The 20579-nt window shown below is 47.2% G+C and overlaps 8 protein-coding genes across 8 annotated transcripts; 3 read left to right on the top strand and 5 right to left on the bottom strand.

Moving 5' to 3' along the window:
* Positions 1-504: 504 nt before the first annotated feature.
* LACBIDRAFT_294722 (uncharacterized protein) lies at positions 505-1517 on the top strand. Its single transcript, XM_001883307.1, has 2 exons — positions 505-881; positions 943-1517. Exons 1-2 carry the CDS (start codon positions 575-577, stop codon positions 1191-1193), a joined length of 558 nt encoding a protein of 185 aa, XP_001883342.1. The 5' UTR covers positions 505-574; the 3' UTR covers positions 1194-1517.
* A 501-nt stretch (positions 1518-2018) lies between these two features.
* On the bottom strand, positions 2019-4086 carry LACBIDRAFT_329135 (uncharacterized protein; the record flags this gene model as incomplete). The annotated part of the gene is made up of 6 exons (XM_001883214.1): positions 2019-2240; positions 2338-2521; positions 2574-2913; positions 2968-3412; positions 3492-3561; positions 3887-4086. The coding sequence occupies 6 exons, from the start codon at positions 4084-4086 to the stop codon at positions 2019-2021; spliced, it is 1461 nt and encodes a 486-aa protein (XP_001883249.1).
* A 135-nt stretch (positions 4087-4221) lies between these two features.
* Positions 4222-6478, bottom strand: LACBIDRAFT_294721 (uncharacterized protein; the record flags this gene model as incomplete). Its single annotated transcript, XM_001883213.1, has 2 exons — positions 4222-5768; positions 5826-6478. 2 exons carry the CDS (start codon positions 6476-6478, stop codon positions 4388-4390), a joined length of 2034 nt encoding a protein of 677 aa, XP_001883248.1. The 3' UTR covers positions 4222-4387.
* A 465-nt stretch (positions 6479-6943) lies between these two features.
* On the bottom strand, positions 6944-8115 carry LbPrx2-Cys (2-cysteine peroxiredoxin; the record flags this gene model as incomplete). The annotated part of the gene is made up of 7 exons (XM_001883212.1): positions 6944-7284; positions 7345-7423; positions 7483-7681; positions 7738-7799; positions 7852-7875; positions 7933-7956; positions 8015-8115. The coding sequence occupies 7 exons, from the start codon at positions 8113-8115 to the stop codon at positions 7114-7116; spliced, it is 660 nt and encodes a 219-aa protein (XP_001883247.1). The 3' UTR covers positions 6944-7113.
* Positions 8116-9310: 1195 nt separating this feature from the next.
* On the top strand, positions 9311-11698 carry LACBIDRAFT_302147 (uncharacterized protein; the record flags this gene model as incomplete). The annotated part of the gene is made up of 8 exons (XM_001883306.1): positions 9311-9372; positions 9420-10100; positions 10163-10637; positions 10690-10749; positions 10804-10974; positions 11026-11100; positions 11151-11378; positions 11432-11698. The coding sequence occupies 8 exons, from the start codon at positions 9311-9313 to the stop codon at positions 11696-11698; spliced, it is 2019 nt and encodes a 672-aa protein (XP_001883341.1).
* Positions 11699-12419: 721 nt separating this feature from the next.
* LACBIDRAFT_302146 (uncharacterized protein) lies at positions 12420-12914 on the bottom strand (the record flags this gene model as incomplete). The annotated part of the gene is made up of 4 exons (XM_001883211.1): positions 12420-12619; positions 12670-12729; positions 12779-12864; positions 12910-12914. The coding sequence occupies 4 exons, from the start codon at positions 12912-12914 to the stop codon at positions 12420-12422; spliced, it is 351 nt and encodes a 116-aa protein (XP_001883246.1).
* Positions 12915-13144: 230 nt separating this feature from the next.
* LACBIDRAFT_191020 (serine/threonine specific protein phosphatase) lies at positions 13145-14506 on the top strand (the record flags this gene model as incomplete). The annotated part of the gene is given in 9 exon segments (XM_001883305.1): positions 13145-13385; positions 13421-13437; positions 13451-13518; positions 13581-13654; positions 13707-13786; positions 13848-13965; positions 14022-14113; positions 14162-14395; positions 14451-14506. The coding sequence occupies 9 exon segments, from the start codon at positions 13145-13147 to the stop codon at positions 14472-14474; spliced, it is 948 nt and encodes a 315-aa protein (XP_001883340.1). The 3' UTR covers positions 14475-14506.
* A 389-nt stretch (positions 14507-14895) lies between these two features.
* LACBIDRAFT_329128 (uncharacterized protein) lies at positions 14896-15871 on the bottom strand (the record flags this gene model as incomplete). Its single annotated transcript, XM_001883210.1, has 4 exons — positions 14896-14918; positions 15202-15350; positions 15380-15533; positions 15730-15871. 4 exons carry the CDS (start codon positions 15869-15871, stop codon positions 14896-14898), a joined length of 468 nt encoding a protein of 155 aa, XP_001883245.1.
* Positions 15872-20579: the final 4708 nt, after the last annotated feature.

Here is a 20579-nt window from a genome sequence, read left to right as displayed (position 1 = left end):
AGAAAACATTTCCCCTTCCAATTCTTGAGATGGATTGGTGATTTTGACGCGGGATTGGATTCGCGGGGTGATGGCTTCTGACCGTAGATTGGTCCACCAATTTAGGCAATAACTGGATTTGACAGGCACTCGATGGCCACCTTTCGGCCACGCCGAAATTGCCTTTCCGGGCAGTTCATCGCAAGTTCCCATTTATGGTGTTTCTAATGGCGTCTTTACTTCCGAGTCTTTTCTCTGTTTCCCGCTACTTTTATATCCTGAAATTTTTACCAGATGCGCGTACTACTCCAATAGTCTCATCCCTTATTTTTTCAGTTGCTCTTCCGTCCACGTTGAACGAGGAAACACAAAGGAAGTAATATTGACATGTATTTGGCAGTGTGGGCGTTTTGTGATGGATGGACAACGTTCCTTGACTACCGAAAAGTGGTGGATTGCTCTGGGACTTGCACCTATATAACCCGCCGCTTCAAAGCAAGATGTCTCCTCACAAGCCTCAGCCCGCCCGCCTTCAGCAACTACAAATCCTCAGCTCCGCCGCCACCGCCAACACCGACGAACACATTCGCCGTCAATGTCTTCTACTGCCTTCTCCTCTGCATCCATCGATCTCGAGGCCCAAGTGGCTCTCCCGGCACCCACGCGCGCCATGCCAGACTCTTCGCGGACGGCACCAGTTGCCCCCATTAACCCAACGGACGAGCTTTTTGGATACACTTTCTCCCCATCGTCGCGCACGCGCGATAGTCGCCACGACTCTGTCCGCATGAGCATCTCAGATGTTCCCCCTCCATACGTTGAGGAATCAGACGTGCCAGCATACACACTCCATGCGCCCGAGCCAATGACGCTCGCCATGTATCTCTTCAAATTCGGATTTTGTACGTTTCTCTCTCTTCCTCTTCACAAGATAACAAAAAACTCATGCATTTCGAATTCTAGTATTCCCGCCGTTCTGGATATTCGGTGCCCTCATCCTCCTTTCGCCCCTTCGCGAACCACCCACATCCTCCGACGCTGATGTACCGGCGTGGATGCCAGAAAAGACGGAAGCAGAGCGCCAGCAAATCATTGCTGAGATACGCACCGTTGAAGTCAAATGGGCCAAGAGATGTCTCTGGGCCATCCTCATCCTTATCATCGTCTCTACCATTGCCGCCGTATCCGCCTGGGCGGTAATGAGAAGCTCATGAATTCCCCTCCCACCCACCACACGCACGCATTGGGACTCGACCTCTTCTTTTTATCACGCATACCCCAAACATTCATTCGAATTCTACACCAGGCCGCACCTACATTTTGCTGCGCCAACTTTTTTATTCTGCACCCCGCCACATCGGCGGGCGATACACATTCATTCATTGGGACTTTTCGATTCTTGGAACTACCATCATTTGTACCCTTACGACTTGCATACTTTCACGCTCTTATGTACTACGCACGAAACGCACCTCCGCGAGGACTGTATTTATATTTACTTCGTTTATCTATCTCAACGAGACTTTTTTGGAACGTTCTGTTTGGCTTGATCCTGAGAGCCAGTCGACTTATTAGCCCGCTTTTTCCCTCACTCTTTCAAGCGGCTTTGCCCAAAGGATATTCAACCCTCAACTCGAAGTTAAAGGAAATACAATGAGCTACTGACAGCCCTTCTACATCAACTACTGCAGAGTACATATCCAACGGTGGCACTTCGTGGTTGCGAACAGATTAGTTTCTGCTCGGGTTCAATGATGAATAAGACTTTCCAGCTTGATGGGGATGGGGATGGGGATGGGACCACATATTCTTTGAAGAAGTCAAGTACACCATGGTTTTCTGCGATAGTGAATTGTGGAAAATGAAAAGCGCCTCATTGAGCCAGATGAATGAGTCGAGTACCACCTTGTTGTCTGCTTCCGAGACATACATAACATTGCGGGCGAGTGACAGGCGTTTGTTATCTGGGAATTCTTCCATTCGGATAGGTTTGATATGGATATTGAATCGACGTGTCAACACCTCCTGACGCCGTTCCTTCAGTTGCGAACGGTCAAAAATTCGTGTCTAGCTTCGTCCGACTTTATCACTGGAACAAGCTCGAGTGTGATTCCCTCCTGGAGGGCCGTCTGTGCAACAGCCTCGAAGAAAACACCAGCTATCCGTTCACGCACCGCAAAGCCCTTGTAGAGACGTAAATGTTCCTTGCGTTCCATTGGAGAGTCTTGATTGGATGTAAGGAGTGATGGGAGTGACCACGCCTTGGCTACACACATCGTCTAATGATTCGCGCCTGAGGAGAACAATCGTGTGAGACATGAAATCGGTGCCAAGGTCCGCACTGGCAGCCCTTCTGACCAATGATTCGAGTTTGTCTGTCGTGATCACCGAGATCATTGCGGTGCGGAGGTCCTGTTCGTATTGCCTCATAGCCATAGAGTCTAGTTGATAATCGATGCAGAGACGAGGGGTAGGACCAAGCTGGTCGAATATTTCGTTCGTCCGAGACTCATTGATTCCATCTAGCGTGTATGTCGATGCACTACATTTCCTCGAGGTGTGAGCTTTGTCGCAAGGTCAAATGCTGGACTCACACTCGTAAGATTTCTTTCCTTTCCCATGGATTCATGATTGCGACTATCGGGCGCACCGTCTTGTGTAGACGCGACCACCTGTCACGGCGTGGAGAGGTTGAGTAGATGACAAAAAGTCGAGTCCCGTGCGGGACTAGATATTCAGGAACGCCCTCCTTGGCCTCATCGGAATCGACCAAAGTCCAGATAAATCGTTTGAAGTGAGCTTTCTGAAAATGGTCAGGCATCACGTAGACACCCTCCTCCACAAACAAGTAGCAGTGCTTTTGGTAGTACCAAATGACCGGTTTCCTTTCGGCAAGGCATCGGCGCAAAGCGTAATAGACCCATACACTCTTACCTTTATGCAACGGTTTGTCATTTTCGAAACAATCCGAGGAGGCGACAAGCTCACCGATCCCTGGTTGGCCTGTGACGACTACACAGGGTGCCCTACGCACCGACGTGGGCTTGTCATAATAAGCGTTAACCAAATTGAAAACACGGATGTATTCAGCTCGAATCCACAAACTTGTAAGCTCGAGTTCATCGATGTCGATGTCGAGCATGTAACAACCAGAAATGATGTCGTCTTCTGGGTCCATTGTCGTTGCCTCATCCATGGTTTCGTTATCGACGGCGTCCATGCGCTCCTCCCCTTCCTGATCCCGTAACCCATACTCACTCCCCGTCGCAGGACTGGCTTGCTGTGCCTTGAGCCACCGCTGCTCCTCGACCACCATGCTCTTGTCCCAAAACTTTGCATGCAACATAGCAAAGGGTTCATCTTTCTCGAGTATCGGCCATGGTTGCATATAGCTTGGAATTTTGACGACGGACGCGAATGCTGATTCAGATACCTCTTGCGAAGACATAGGATAACGTGGCACTCACTCATGCCAGAAGTCAACGTGGGCTCTTTTTCAAGGGCAAACTCACAGGACGTCGGTTTTGAAGCCGATACGTATCGATGGCACAACAGGTACGCAAACCACTTTCTACACACACACTTTAACCCAATGAACTACCTCAATCAACCCTCCAGATCAAGATGGTGATGTAACGCTGACTCCGACAGCGTCAACGTCGGGGCTTTGTTCGATCGTTCCTATGGTCTTCGTGTCAAGCGTGAGGAGTTGGTATCCATTGGTGTCGAGATCAGTGAGGACGACTATCGCTCCATTATCATCAACTTCCTCCCGTGTTCCCTTGTGAATTTTGCATCGTCATAATTCGCTACAGCTCAGATGCTGGCAAAGGACAAAACAATTGCCCCTGATGCCCTAATCTCTCTCATATCCGAGGAGTACGAGCGCCAGAAGAACCAGCGTAACCCAATGGTGGGAAGGGGAAGGAAGTTGGCGAAGCCATGGCTGTCGAAGAAAAGGAAGAAATAACGAAGGGTGCTTGCAGGAACCGTGGCGAGATGGGCCATCGTAGGTTTCAGTGCAAGAAACCAGAAAGGTACCTCGATGCTCAGAAAAAGGGCAGCAGCGGTGGAAGTGGCGACTGGAACGGGTTTTGCGAACGCCATGATGAAAGACCACGAAACGGATAGTGACGGTGTTTTTTTCTGTTAGCTGCAAAAACGAATGCGAGTCCTCTCCCGACACCTTACCAACTCATGGAGGAACCGATGCCCGCTTTCGCAGAGATATTCCCAAATTCTACACTCAGGGAAGAAATATATTTTGAAGCCCGAGACACTTTCTTCGAAGGAATTTTGGAACGTTAGTAACTACCACAAATGTCGGACGATCAACGATCAACGATACAGATAAATAAGGCTAACTTTCAAGCCTACGTTATTGAACAACTGGGGGAACTTTTCCGATCTACCGTAGACCAGCTTTGGATGAGCCAGCCTTTGCATTCGATGGAGCACCTTTTGACGAGTCAGGCTTTCGCTTTGGTTTGCCAGTCCAGATGTCGATGTGTTCCGGATTCCAATACGCAGACGGTTTGGAAGGCTTTCGTGCTGGTGGCGGCGAATCGGGTGTCTCGGTGAAGGATTTAGACATCCCCATCGAACGAAGAGTGTCTTTCAGCTCCTGTCGTTGCTTCCTGTATTCTGGTGATTCCTGAGGTGTATGGATTTTTCCGTCGTCATCCACACGTTGGCGATCGCGTTTCAATCGACGATTGGGAGGAATATTTTGGGCAGGCGCCTCTGGCGAATGCCCTCGTAGCGCCTTCTCCGTTTCGTAGGCATTGTACTGTTCGGAGAACGCGGGTGAAAATTGGATTGGCAAAGGGAAACCTTTGGCTTTGGATCGAGTTTCCACGGGGCCACGAAGAGGCACTCGGTTTCTGGGGCCCGACCAGTCAAGCGTATAACAATCCTCTGGATTTTCGAGGATCGTCCAATTTTTGAGCCATTGTCCAATAACATCCTTGGCTTTTGGAGTGTGTTTCAACAGGTAGATGTATGAACGTGGGAGGGCGTTGTCGGCTCTATTGGCTTCCTCGTCCTCGGACTCTTCTTCGCTGCTTTCGCCGTCCGACGGCACGTAGTCGGAGTCTGCCTCATCGGCAGCCTCGTCTCGTGGAACCCACATGAAACATTCCTTGAGGCGTCGTGCGGCTTCCTTTCGCAGTTCCTCATCTGTCATGGGACGGCGGCGCGCCCATGGTTCTAGGTAAGGAGCTGGGAAGTCTGGTTGTTCAATCTCTGAAGCATCGCCGTCGGTGGTGCGCCTAGTCTTCTTCCTTGCACTTCCAACGCTCTTGCTGTCGTCGTCGTCCTCCGAATCATCGGCGTCTTCGACTCGACTCCTCTTATTGGGTGAAGGCGGAGGAGTAGTAGAGGAGGTGCTCGAAGCATGGGGTGCGGCCTCAGAGACTCCTTGTGGTACGATCCCAGAGGAGGACGCCGATTCGACGGTGGACGGAGCTACAGGCTCGGTTGGTGTGCTGGGGGTAGACTTCGAAGCGACGGTCGACGAAGACGCTGGATTGGTGGCTGAGGTGGCATCTGGTTCCGCAGGTCTTGAAGAATCTGACGCGGTAGCTCTGAGGATGGGCTCGTCGTCCGGCACAACCGACGCGATAAACTCGTCAACCTCTTGGACACTAACGACACGACGCCGCTTGGGCATCCCGCGGCCTTGGAAAGCCGATAGTGGCAAGCAAAGCTCGCCTTCATCGCCGAGGTCGGCCTGACGGTAGCTATCGTCCTCCTCCTCGCGAGGTCGCTTGGCATGACCGTTGGAGCATCTGAAAAATAACTCACTCAGCTACTGGCGGATAAAATTCATGCAAGATGGGACTTACGACGCGTCTACAGTTTTACTGGCGATGGCGACCTCATCGTCGCCTGAAGCGTAGTCACTAAGGTACTCTGCGGCGGCTGCATTTTCGAGGAGAGCCTTGGTGCTCTTCTTGGTGAATTTCTTCCCCATGAAGGCGCCGAAGACTTTCTCTTTGCTACCCTTGAGGCTCGAGATGGCACCTTTGAACCAGGAAGGCTCGCTTCCATCGGCTGGGGGCGCGTCCCGGTGATTACCGTCAAGGCCATAGCTGGTGGAATTGTCGGTCTTGCCCACGGACCTTTCACCCTCACCGTCGTGACTGCTACTGGAGGCGGATATAATCTCGCGGCCATCCAACTTCAGAACAGAATGGTGGGGCAGGAGGGGTATGTATCTGTTGTGGGTCGTCAGCACCTTGACGAGGGCTGACTTGTTCAAACTTTCTGCGTTGTCGACGTTGTAATTCTGCGTAATAATGACGAATGTCAGAAGGATATTACGGACAACGGTTAGGACAGGATAAGATACCTTCGCATATTCGAGAAGGATGGCCTGATCATTCTCGGCGAAAAGTCGACGGTGGATAACTCGGGTACCAGGGGCGAATCTATGATGCAATTTGGGAAGGGGTTGGATAACAGGGGGAGGCTGCGATGCTGTAGAGGACGAAGCCATAGTAATAGATGGGGTTGGTTATGGGATGTAGTAGTGGTATTGAAGGAAGAGCGAAGACAAATTGTGGTTGACTTTTGAGTGCCCTCTGAGTTCGAAATTATAGTTTGGTGGCCCGAGTCCCAAACGGGAGAACAATACAAGTTTCGAGGAGCAGATGGCCATGAGTCCAAAATTGGCACAGGCCACAGCTCCCAAAAAAGGAAAGCGAGATATCATGGCTTTCGGCGATCGCCGTGTTAGCTTTGTCCTCCTCAGGCCAACAGAGTGACTTGAGAGTGACCACAGAACAACGCAGAACAGTTCTGGCGAACAATGTTGTTTCAAGTCAGAAAATTTCTCTAAGATCCGCCCCAACTGTCCTTAATTGGCCCTACGGTCTCCATGTCGATCGATGCATACTAAATTGCAAATAGCCAAGCAGGAATGACTGCAGGTTCAGCCAGGGGTGTACAGCATCGGTATCATGGACAATCTTCTAATTTATGTGGAGTATGTACAAATGGGGGGTGACAGATAATGCAGTGGTAAATATGCACAAGCTCAGCTCTAAATGTGAAAATACTTAGGAATTGGGGGGTTTGAAATCTAGATGAGTTCCTCATGAGGAAGAAAAAATACCAACGTCGGCTGGCTTCTCAGTCGACGCGGGCGCGCTTCTTGACAGAGCCATTCGCCTCACCATTAACATGGTTATTGGACTGACCATCGGTCACGGCAGTGAAGTATTCTAATTTGGCAACAGGGTCAGCTTTGATGGTCTTGGAACCTTCAGTCCAGTTCGCGGGGCAAACCTCGCCATAGGCGTCCTGAATGTGTTTAAAAATGAGCCGCATGACCTCCTTTTGGTAAGAACAACCGATCCGCACCGTGAATTGGAAGGCTTGAATTAGACGAATGGTTTCTTCGACCGAACGGCCTACAGGAAGGTCATTGACAGTGATTTGCCTTGATGTGACATGGGGCGTTAGCAACATTGTCAGGTGAGTGCAACAAAAAGAGCCCACCTCAGAATACCCTTGGGATCAATAATGAATAGGCCACGCAGAGCAATACCCTCGTCCTCAAGAAGTACGCCGTAGTCACGGGAGATTCGCATGGACCTGTCCGCCAAGAGGGGAAGCTTCAAATCAGGACCAAGACCACCTTCTTTGCGTGGCTGGTTAGCCCACGCCAAGTGGGAGAACTTGGAGTCGGTTGAAACGCCTTCGTGGCATACCAGTCAGTAAATTCCAGGTAAGGTAGGATTCAGTGGGGCGCACCGAAGACCGTTGTATTCAGCTCTTTGAAGCGGGGCAAGGCGTCGTTGAACGCAAGGATCTCCCTGAACAAGACTTATATGTCAGTGGTATGTAGGGAAGCCATTATGTACTCACGTAGGGCAGACGAAGGTGAAGTCCCTGGTGGCGAATAAGGTCGGTGAAAGAAACTCGACAAAAAAAGTTTCCTATACTCACATAGGATAGAATAGGAGGACAACCCTTTAAACAACGGCGACATCAGTGAATAAACAGTTGAGAACTTTATGAAAAGACACACCACTGGCCAAGGAAGTCACTCGAAGAAATGTCCAAGAAGGTGCCTTTAGCGACTGCTTCAGCCTTGAAAGCGGGCGCTGGGCGCTGAACGAGGGCAACCATGATGTTGTTAGAGGCGTTAAGGCAAGCTGTTGGGGAAGGAACGGGACCAAAATTCTAAATGTCGTTCGACGTCAGTTTTAAGTACGCGTTCTTTGTTCTTGTTTGTTTCGCACGTCGGCCAACGTCGGCCTGCCGACCCGCTTCACCTAACCACGACAGTGACAACCAGAAACGCTGACCTCAAAGAACAACTTTTTCGCCACGATTATGTATTTAGCATTTCGTATTTCTTACAGTAAGTGCGGGTTCTTGGTTTCCATCTACTCTAGTACTAAACTGCGCTAGGACTGAGAGAGTAGAAATTGCATGGTTTTCCCTGCATATCTCCTCCATAATCTTTCTTTTGCATTGCTCTTCAAGCTCAAATGTGGTGATGACGGCTCCACAAGCGCTCCCCTTATTGCCTTCGCGTTGTGGTGTACTTCCGGGCGCGCACGATGTCACGCGTCCGTCTACTTCATCACGTCTACTCCATCAACTCGTACATTGGGGCATACTGCGTGTATGAGAAACGGCTAGGAACGGCCTTTATTGAAAGTAAGCCAACGTCCTAACCGGACGAATTCTCTTTGCAATTGGCTGGTGCTTGGTGCTTGGTGGAGCTCATCTGGTCAGGGATATCGTAATGTGGGTTCAGTACCTGACATTATCCATGGTTCACCTAATAGTCAACGTTCTAGACCTCGTTTAGCCGCAAGGAATCGCTGTTGCCGCACCTCTTTCTGGCCTGATTTTTGTCCCCATACTCCACCAGCGCTACTTTATGCCTCTTGGACTACAATATCAGGTCATATGACGTATGTCGGCGTGTGTCTGCGCTATCGGTGGCATGTTAGGATTGCTCTTTTTTTCCGTTCCGATTCGCTACTCCGGAGTCGATCGCAGTGCTCAGGTACCTAGATGGACCGATGACGCACTTCAGGCACGGGCGTTGACCACCTACATAACCATCCTCTCATATATCTCTGGAATTATTTTGTCTCCCCCCTCTAGATAAATAGAGGGACTCAACTTCGCGATCGATTTTCACGATGGCCATCTAGACACGCGTTAACGAGTCAGTTGTTTCCACGAGACCGCCTGACATCGGTCCCCCTCGCGTCTCTTCATCAACGCAGCTAGGAGCCGACTGACATTTGGTACGTCCTTGCGTTGTCAAAGGCTTAGGTCATCTCGCTGATGTGCGTTAAACAGCATGTCGGACGCCACCTCACCTTATTTCCCTCATTTCCTTTGGCAGTTCTGGCTGTCCCATGTGTACGTCGACGGTAACCCTCAGGCAAACGTGTCTTAACTCTCTACAGGGGAACCGGTAAACCTTCAAACAAACAACGCATTCACATATACGATGTTTATGATAACGAATTAAACGAAGCATACGAGATACCAAATAGCGATAGGACCATATTTCAAGACTTCAACCCCGGCTTTCTTGATGTCGAGACTCAGAAAATCTTCAAAGAAGCCGAGCAAAGCTTTGTGAGGCTTGAGTCTGATGCTCAGTCAGTGGTGTCTGATCTTCTGGACCGAACTGTGTGGAGTGAGGAAAACGCCAAGAGATCCATACCATTCAATCGACGGGATGTCGAGACCTTGCGCAAATACTTTGTCTTTCTTCGTTTCCGCAACAGCACAGCGTACCGCCAGATGGTTGTCACCCTTGATAAATCGAGCTACGAGGAGCCCAAAGACGGACATATTTTCAATGCTTATAGACCGCTTATCGTCCAGCTCCGCAAGCGATACATTTTGCGTGGATTCATTGACTTCTTGGAACATTCTTGGGCGGATGGGGTGATACGATCGCGTTCAGACCAACGGTTGCCTTCAGGGTGGTCTGTGAATACTTTTCAAGATGTAATGAACCTCTATTGCTGGCGTTTATGCGAAGCAGAGGTCTGCGTTGGCATTGCTTGCGAGGACCAGGAGTTCATGCTTGCAGATTGCTGTTTCGGCAGTCTAGATGAGGGGTTCGACGAGGATCCGTGAGTTAATCGTTTTCCTCAAAGTGCAGATGGAGATCTGACTTTGTCGTTGGATTCATTAGGGAGTGTTGTGATCTCTTTTTCCCCGTCTTCCCGACCGTTGCTCTTTACATTCTCGGCACGGCAAATGAACACTATTCATCAATTTCCACCTATCGTCAGACTAGCCGATCAACGATCTGGATAGACGTTGGTTTGGAATCTCCGTCAGACGTCCATCTCCGGAATGCCATGATCCTCCAAACCTACCCACACTTTCTTTACTTCTCTTCCCTCCGGACTGTTGCACTTTCCATATCATCGTACGACGAGTTCCGGTGGATCCAAGAGCATCAGGACTATAGCCGATTGAAGCAACGATGTCGACAAAAGTTTTTGCAGGAGACAGTCACCAAGACTTTGGTCGTGAAAGGGTCTGTGATCTTGACTGATCTTACCGATGAAGTTGTGAAGGGAGAGGCGGCTGTCGCTCATGGAACATTCTCTGACGTATGGAAAGGAATTTGGAACGATCCAATTGAGAGACGCCCACGGCCGGTAAGTTTCTTTGTGGTGTTATGGTGTAAGGTCAACTCACAATATGATTCAGGTTGCAATCAAGGTCCTGCGTAAAGTCATGGTACAAAATGTTCGAGAGAAGCTCATCAAGGTACGGAATGCTTCTGTTGCTGGAATGTTTTGAGCTGACATGATGGTTTGTTAGCGACTCCAATCCGAGGTTATTGCTTGGCATCGTCTATGTCATCGCAATGTGTCGCAGCTTTTTGGGATAGTGCATCTTTCACAGAGCATTGGCATGGTATCGCCTTGGTGCGAACATGGGACGCTTTGTAACTATCTGGAGCATTTCCCGAGCGTGAATCGAATAAGACTTGTACGCATTTCAAATTATCCACCGAGTTTCATCATCTAACTCTTGTTGTAGCTTGCCCAGGTGGCTTCTGCCATTGCGTATCTCCATACATTCAGGCCCACCATCGTCCATGGGGACTTGAAAGGAGTCAGGCCCCTCCCTTCGTTCTCTCCGCTACCTGCTGACCCCCAACTCAGGGAAACATTCTGATCGATGAGCATGGGTATGCCATCATCACCGACTTTGGGCTCTCCAAGGTGATCGAGGAAATGTCCGAGACCACCAGCAAGGGCACTTCTTTCTTTGCCGGGTCAACTAGGTGGATGGCGCCAGAGCTTATTATGGCACTGGTAAAAGACGATGGGCAAGTTCCTCCCATTACTACGTTTAGTGATGTATATGCATTCGCTTCTGTGTGCCTTGAGGTACGCCTGGCCTTTGCACTCAAAGTGATTATGTGACTCATCTGTGTATGTAGGTGGCAAGTGGACAGCTTCCCTACCCGCACAGAACAAATGACCATGCTGTAACTGTGGATATCATTCGAGGAGTCAAACCTGTAAGGGGAGCTCATTGCCTGGTTCAAGTTAAGGACGTGGATGTCTTTTGGACTACTCTGGACCGCTGTTGGAACTCAATTGATTATCTCCGCCCTAGCATGCGTGAGATGCTCATGCTATTGGAAGAGATGGATCCAAAGCGATACCCCATCGTTCCTGCTCTAGATTGTGTCGAGTTCTTTTGAACTCCCCTCTGGCTTGATGCTCTGAGCGCTGTATTTGTTTATTCCCTTCGCATTCCCAAATTTTTCACACTTGTGTTTCTTTCACTTCATTTTTTTCCATTCCTTTCTCTTTGAGTTTCCATCCACCTTTCCATCGCTATACTGAATAAACTGTACTGATTGGTAAGAGCTTGCTTGTGCTACCGTGGTAGGTATTATAACGATCTAAAGGAGGCTCAGAGCAGGCGTCGAAGAGCAGGGACCACACGTTCACTCCATCCCCTTGCTTTCCCCTCTCCTTCTCCCCGCCCTCCCTCTCTCCAAAAAACAACCCCCCCCTTCGGCGAAACACTCCCACTTGTACGAGTCTTGCTATCCTCGCTCACCGACCGCGAATGCCTTGACCGTCAGCAGCTTGAGCCATTTTCCAGCCATATAGCATGGGTCGAGCCAGTGTCATGACGAGTGGGAACCATAAATTCACAAAGGGATTTGGACTGCTGGAAGGCGGATTCGCTGAAGGACCTCTGCCGTGGTGGGGAAAGGGTTGAGGCATGAAGCGTGTAAGAAACAGCGAATTTAGTGACGCCCATGGCGTAGATTGCACCATTCGTTAGTAGGAGTTGGGTGTGGATGACCAGAGGGCTGGGGCAGGGCGTCACACATAATTTTTTAATGAAATTGTGACCACATACGTTTGGTCCGGAGAAGGCCCTGTCCACTTCACCCCTCAGTATCTCCATCAATGCCGCGAACCGTATAACCGTTGACAAGGACATAAGTAACCCTTGACTTTGAACGCTACAAGTTTGCCCAGGTAGCGTGGCTCGGATAAAACGGGAAGTTGAGGGGCGTGGAGCTGCTTCTCAGCAATTAAATGACCATGTAAAGCATTATATGTTCGAAGAGTTGCCCCTCCTGGACTAGACAGAACCGCAACGCCTAAGTTGAAACTTAGAAGGAACGCCATATTAGAAAAGAACAGCACTCACAGTCCTTCCTCTTGTAGAAGCCTGCTATCCGGCCCTCGGGGTCGAAAATGTACCTCCACGCTGCGATAATAATTTCAGAAGAATGAAACTATCGGGTGCGGGAGCTCACGAATGGACCCATTCTCCGTATTCAGAACTGCTACAAGTTTCTTGTGCCAGTCAACGACGCCAACGTCGGATCCGTGGAGAGCACAGCTGATGACACATAGAGCCAGCAGAAGCAATAATTACGAGACAAACCGCATCTGGGGCGGTGTCTACAGTTAGAGGACCAGGATATGGATGGCGATATGGAGGTTGGTTGTGCAAGTTTTTTCGCACGCCCTGAAACACTTCAACGTCCGAGCGGCGAGTCGACCATTAGAATTCGCCAGAGTGCTTCGCCATCAACTATTTTGCCTAGAATCATAAGGCGTTGAACGATCGCCCGTGCCTGCACCAGCGCCAAAGCCTATCCTATCTAATTTCCAGCGAAATGCCGTCATACAATCCAGATAAGTGGATTGAACAACTTCGACAATGTCAGCACCTCCCGGAAGCTGACATGAAAGCTCTCTGCGACATGGTGCGCAACATCCTCCTTGAAGAATCCAACATTCAACCTGTCTCGAGTCCTGTTACAATTTGTGGCGACATCCACGGCCAATTCTGGGATCTTATAGAGCTGCTGCGGAAGGGAGGGGAGGTCCCAGAAACAAGCTACATATTCATGGCACGTATGTTGTCCCTTGCACTAAGGATTATGTTGAAGGGACTAATCTAACTTGTGTTTGTCTTCTAGGGCGACTTTGTAGATCGCGGGCACTACAGCTTGGAGACTGTGTCGCTATTATTGGCGCTTAAAGCTAGGTAAGTGGTATAGGCTCTTGTCATGAACTCTCTTGCTAACAACTCGGTGTTCTCTCCTTTAGATATCCGGATCGAGTGACCCTTCTGCGGGGCAATCACGAGAGTCGACAGATAACACAGGTGTATGGATTTTACGGTCAAGCCGACGTCTTACCCCGACGGGTCTAGTATTCACCTATCGTTCTTAGATGAATGCCAACACAAGTATGGCAGTGCCGCTGTATGGAAGGCGTGTTGCAATGTCTTTGACTTCCTCAACATTGCCGCTGTAACTGTTCCAGTTTCATCCCCGCGCCATCTCTGATTTTCTGACTGATTTCATTCCAAAGATCATTGACGGGACAACCTTTTGTGTTCATGGCGGTCTCTCACCCGATATCCGAACTCTTGATCAAATTCGGGTCCTGTCGCGCTCACAGGAAATCCCTCACGAGGGAGCATTTTGTGGTGCGTATCCCAACCTTGAAATGACTAGCGTTAACGATATGGTGTTTTATATTAAGATCTAATGTGGTCTGACCCCGACGACATTGAATCATGGGCTGTCAGCCCTAGGGGCGCTGGCTGGCTGTTCGGACGGAACATCACACAAGAAGTTGACCTTTCTTTTGCGTTTTTGGGGTAACGGCTAATAGACGTTCAGTTCAACCATGTGAACAACCTCAACATAATTGCCCGGGCCCACCAGCTTGTGCAAGAAGGATACAAGTACATGTTCGATGAGCAACTAGTCACCGTGTGGTCAGCGCCAAATTACTGCTATCGATGCGGGAACTCAGCATCTATTATGACGGTCCACGAAGATGGGAGTAGGACATTCACAGTTTATGAGGCTGCTGAAGAGAATCTGAGAGATAAGGGACAAGGAAGGAAAATTGTGAGTCATATTTAATGCCTTCTCTCTATCCTGATGTAGTAAATCTCACACTCAGAGCAATATCCCCTACTTTGTATGATTATCACTGTTCTATTCCAAATTTCACATGTTGTGAGAACCCAGCGGCCTCAGCCATCACGTTGCCTTGAATTTTCGAGGAGTGCGCCCTGTGCGAGATCCTGTTCCTAGAGAGTACGATCGGTCAGTGGGTTTAAGTGACAACGACGAGTGAATCTGGCGGGAGTATGATTCATGGATCCGACTATGATGTGATGACCCTCTGCGACGGTCTTGTCTGGAGGGATGAATAGAGATTCAACTACGCGAGGGTCTACTGAGCTCTGGAATGCCATGAGCGTAGACGTCTCTACTTCCTCGGAATGCCGTAGGAAGTCATAAATTAAATCCCTTTCAACTGTTCAAGTTGAAAGATTTGTTAACACACACGGGAGACACTCCCAGATCAACTTGAAACTATAATGAGCTGACCTTATTGCCTCCTACGAGGATTCTTTTAACGATGCTAGAGAGCGACGAGTCATAAGTATGATGCTTGGTTGTCAAAATGGTAAAAGAATTGTTATGAGAAGTACAGTGCTTTGCATTGCATTGACACCTTGAACAAGGGACCAACAAGGGACGATCGGGCAGTTGAGTGGAGCCTTTCACTTCAGGCAGCGATGAATATGATGTTTAGCAGTGGGCAAGCCCACCTGGTCCCCGACACTCTTTTTTTATTGAAAAAGATCTCTATGTAAAATAATGGGTCTTCATCATCCTCGGTAGTCAACTTTTGGTTGACTTACACTTGAGACAGGGTCCAATGTTTGATCTAGGCAAAGGTACCTCCATAATTGTCGACAGATTTAGAATAATAAAGCTGTTGTGCATTCCAAAAACATTGATTAGGCTGCGTTCGGACTCAGAATGCCACATTTTGATGCAGTGTTTTGGCCTATATTTAGTAGTTCAAATTATCATCACATGCTTTGCAGGTCCCGTGGAAGGGTGACAATCTGTGACGCCTGAGGCTTGTCATGTGCTCCGGAATTCTCCGGTCTTCTGCCACGTCGCACGAAATGTCGCCAAAACACCTTCGGCGTCGTTTGGCGTTGTCCGCCCCAAACTGGCGGGGTGTCTGTACCTCAATTATAAAGGTTCACCATTGAATAAAATACATGAGACATCATATTTGAGTTCTAGCTCTGAGTCAGTGAAGAGTGCGCCAAATTAAGGACTCAAATAAAAGATTTAGTTGAGCTCATTGCTGGCACAAACAACGATGATGAAGCTTTGATGTTCTGTGGGGAAAGCCTGCATCAACCCTGACCTACCCTGGCCCAGGCCCTTAGCTGTCACACAGACCCTCACGTGCTTCAGAATGTGGCTCAGAAATCCCATCAAAATGTGGCATTCCGAGTCCGAACGCAGCCTTAACAAATTTTCAAACTGATGAACAATAAAAATGTCAGCCATATTGACTGCCCAAATCTGTTATTTTATTCTTTTACATATTCTTCAGTTGAGTGGCATTGCCATGGCTACCAAGACTATTTCTCTCAGAAATTCTTTAAATGTGCAAATTAAATGTGGTTGATGTTCTTATTGTTCTTCATTTTGTAATTTTAAGAATGAATTTGTTTGGGATGCACATTTGCTTCATTATTTTACAAGTGGCCACAAATAAGGAGGTACATTTGTACTGAATATTTATAAGGCCCTGTTTCAAGTGTTACATAATACCCAATAAATACCAGGTCATTGTTTGGTCATTGTCATGCACATGTACAGTTGAGTGCAAAAAGAATGGACCATCTGTCATTTTCTGGTTCTTTCTGAGAATCTATTGTGGTCTAAATGTAGTTGTGTATTCCTCTACATTATGTAGTTGTATTACACTTCCCTTGGTCTGGGCTAATTTGGGTGAAAGCTGGAGCTGTGATGAGGTTTTTGTTCTGATGGCCATTTTCAGCACCTGTTAAAAAAATATGTGCTAACTGGACAGAGAGCCAAAAGGTACCTCTGGTTAGCCTGAATGAGCCCATCAAAGAATCAGTTGAAAATACTGACCAGTTATGCCTGTAGAGCCTGTAGAAAATGGTCATTGTGTGCTATTTTGGTCATTTTTTGGCAAAACAAGTCATTTTCTAGGGACTCTACAGACATAACCACTCAGTATTTTCAACTGATTCTTTGGTGGGCTCATTCAGGCTAACCAGAGGTACCTTTTGGCTTACTGTCCAGTTAGTGCATATTTTTTTTCTCAGGTGCTGAAAATGGCCATCAAAACAAAAACCCCATCACAGCCCCAGCTTTTACCCAAATTAGTCCATACCCAGGGAAGTGTAATACAACTACATAGTGTAAAAGAATACACAACTACATTTAGACCACAATATGTATTTAGAAAGAACCAGAAAATCACCCATGGTCCATTCTTTTTGCTCTCCACTGTATATTCTTACTCCTAAATTGCACCCAATTTTATTACAACCTCACTCCTCCCCACCCCTTCAATCTGGCATACCCTGATGTGCCTGCAATGCAGTGGATGTGTCAGCAAAATGTGAAACACAAAACAAAACCAAAACCAATGCTTCAGGGTAGGTTAGTGTTGCTCTGAGTGACTCTGAAAGTGTGAGACAGAGGTCCTATGATCTTCTCAAAGTGAGCAAAGTAGAGTAGACACATCTTCTAATAAAAGAGAATGTGTCTGAAGGAGAGAGTGAAGTGGGAGAGTGGTCAGGGACATTTGCAAAGGTGATAAGTTTCAGATAAGTGGTGATGTGAATCAAATGCGAATAATACGAGTGCACACAGTATGCAAGACAATAGCAAAGGTTACAACGAAGTGCTGAACCAATTGTCAGCCAAAGACAAGATGCAAATTGTGGGGTGAAGTAGAACTTGTATTTTTCTTTTGAAGTACAGGATTTTTATACAGAAAAAACTACAAATAAGCAACAAATAAGTTGAAATATTTCAAAGCAAATAGTTTGAAATTTGAAAAGACTGAAGGAGTAAAAGAACAAAAGGAAAGGTTATAAGGCAAAAGAAAGATAAATGAACACCACATGTGGAGAAATAATTGGAAGGCACAAATGTGAAATGACATCATACAAAACAGGTCAAGGGACAGGTGATCTTGTCTGGATCAGGTCTTGCAGGGCTCTGAATAGATATCAGGATGCAAACAGAAAATTGATGAATAATTTTCAGAGTGTGCAGAAAGGGATTCAAGGATGCATCATAGTGTGCCTAGGACATTCGGAACATGAGAGGACATGTGTGGGCAGATGTGCAAAGGTTTTGCAGCTGTGTTGTAGGACGTGTACAGATGGGGAATATTCGGGAATGTGTGATGCATGATGTGTGAATGCAGGATATATAACTGTTACAAACTCTTTTTCTTTAAATATATATGACGTACAGACACTTACATACTCTTAAGACATATCTAGACCATACTGGACAGTTCTAGACACGCATTCCAGTCAGATTTCTTTACTTTGACTCATATGACTCATATGACTCTTATAGACTAGATATGATTCGTATGACTCTACACAAGTCATACGAACTTATACTTCTGACTCATATTTGACTCATACCCTTAGTATATAAGTAGGGTACTTTTCGTTGTATTCGGTAGCTTGAACCTAGGCAATCTAAGCTTAGTTCCTCCTCATCAGACCCTCAGAAACTAAGATCGCCCTCGAACTCTATAGTCTTTCGACTTAGAGCCTCTTTTGAAACCTTGACGATAAGTCTTCAACGTTGAAGACTTAATACACGTTTGACTTAACAGAAGTCAGCGTATCATAGAACCTTGGACTGACCTTCGGGCGCAAGGCTACTAGAACCTACTGTGTCGCTTTAAGGGCTAAGCGAACATTGTAGTGACCCACTTTGTCTCAACGACGAGAACTGTGGTAGACGAACGAACGATCGAACACGAAAGCTTAACATAACTGCCTGTTACGCTTAACAACCATAACAATAACAGATTTGGAGATGGTGGATGTGTGCAGAATATTCAGGTGCTGGGAATGTGAAGGCATTGAAGGTGTCTGAAGGTTTTGTTGAATTGAATAAGATTCTGTGTGTGTTGCAAAGGTGCAAGGATTATTTGCATAGGTGCAGGAATGTCAAATCCACATGTCCACATGTATAGAACAGGCATACACTCATCAACCCCCCCATGCATCCAGAAAGCATCCACAACCACCCCACATCCCTAATCACATCCAACCTGCTAGATAACATTTGCTGCAAGACACAGCACTTAATGTTGCATTGACTCTTAAAAGTTCACAGGTGCAATGGCATGTGAACATGTGAGAAGCTTCCTTATCATCTCAGACATAGATCTCCAAATCTGTGAGTAAGCAAGTTCAACTTTTGACTCCAAACAAAGATCACAGATTCTTCCAGAGAGTCCAGGTAACATTTTGAGGTCCAATAATACAATATTCCCATACATAGACTCTTTTTAAGATCTGACAGAAGTTTCTACATGATGCTTTTGGAGCTATAGAAACACCCATCCAGTAGGGCACATTCACATTTAACAGAACCCTCCTTAGAGTCAGGGAAGGGCCACATATGTGTAAATATAGGCAATAAAAACTGCAGAATAGTCCAAAACCAGTGTTCCCCCAACATATTTACTCTCAAATTCTAATTTTGGTGATGTAATTGTACATCCATCATGTGCATAAAACAAACTTACAATAAAGAAAGAGATCAGATCCAAAAAATGAATGAATAAATATGAAATAAAGGAAAAAATATTTGTGCTTACCATTGCTGATCTCATATACTATTCTCAAATAAGAAAATCTATGAAGTATAGCCAGAAAATCAGGGGAAAATGGCAATTGTGCTCATGGTTAGTGATGACATTGGGGAGAACAAATTTTAAGGTCTAGTGCATGTGCCCAATTTTGGAAACTTTTTGCTTAAAACCAAAATGGCAAAAATCACTTTGAAACATTATATCATTCTCTAACTACATAGATATCAATACCAGATCTCAAAATGTCATACTTTGCCATTCAAGTTATGAAACTTGATCTCAATGTTGTTTTATACTAAACATACCAATAATAACCAATAATACTTATACCTTGATGTTTGTAGAGAAAGGTTTCTGCATCCTAGATATTTGTTTCATCATCTAAGAAAATTTCCAATGAATCATCACTATCTGATGCCCAGGGTGCATCTGACAGGGCCATTATATTGACCTCTGCCCCCTTCTCCATCAACAACTTTGCAATGGCCTCATGGCCTGCAATTGATGCTGCCTGGAGTGCACTTCCATGAAATCATCCTTGTGCATTTACATCTGCCCCCTTCTCTATCAAAAGCTTCACAATGGCCTTGTGGCCTTTGTGTGATGCTGCATGAAGTGCATTTCCATAAAATCCTCCCTGTGCATTTACATCTGCCCCCTTCTCTATCAGCAGCTTTGCAATGGCGTCATGGCCTGCAATTGATGCTGCCTGGAGTGCATTTCCATACTCTCCTCCCTGTGCATTTACATCTGCTCCCTTCTCTATCAGCAGCTTTGCAATGGCCTCATGGCCTTGCTTAGATGCTGCCTGGAGTGCACTTCCATACACTCCTCCCTGTGCATCTACATCTGCCCCCTTCTCCATCAACAGCTTTGCAATGGCCTCATGGCCTCCATATGATGCTGCCTGGAGTGCATTTTCATACTTGCCTCCCTGTGCATTTACATCTGCCCCCTTCTCTATCAACAGCTTTGCAAAGACCTTATAGCCTACAAGTGATGCTGCCTGGAGTGGATTTCCATAAAATCCTTCCTGTGCATTTACATCTGCCCCCTTCTCTATCAGCAGCTTTGCAATGGCCTCATGGCCTCCAATTAATGCCGTCTGGAGTGCATTTCCATACTCTCCTCCCTGTGCATTTACATCTGTCCCCTTCTCTATCAACAGCTTTGCAATGGCCTCACGGCCTTGAGTTGATGCTTCATAGAGTGCATTTTCATACTCTCCTCCCTGTGCATTTACCTCTGCCCCATTCTCTATCAGCAGCTTTACAATAGCCTCATGGCCTCCACTTGATGCCACCTGGAGTGCATTTCCATGCATTCCTACCTCTGCATTCACATCTGCTCCCATTTCGAGCAGCTTGCATGATGCCTCAGTCAGTC

This window comes from Laccaria bicolor, genomic scaffold, assembly GCF_000143565.1.
Source record: "Laccaria bicolor S238N-H82 LACBIscaffold_20 genomic scaffold, whole genome shotgun sequence".
Classification (NCBI taxonomy): Eukaryota; Fungi; Basidiomycota; class Agaricomycetes; order Agaricales; family Hydnangiaceae; genus Laccaria; species Laccaria bicolor.
The sequence above is the reverse complement of the archived record's forward strand: the minus strand, read 5'-3'. Positions and strand labels throughout refer to the sequence as shown.

Bases quoted from the DNA above. Each gene is read 5' to 3' on its own strand.
- LACBIDRAFT_294722 (XM_001883307.1), top strand. From the start codon at position 575: ATGTCTTCTACTGCCTTCTCCTCTGCATCCATCGATCTCGAGGCCCAA. The intron at 882-942 runs GTACGTTTCTCT...TTCGAATTCTAG, and splicing joins TCTCTTCAAATTCGGATTTT to TATTCCCGCCGTTCTGGATA.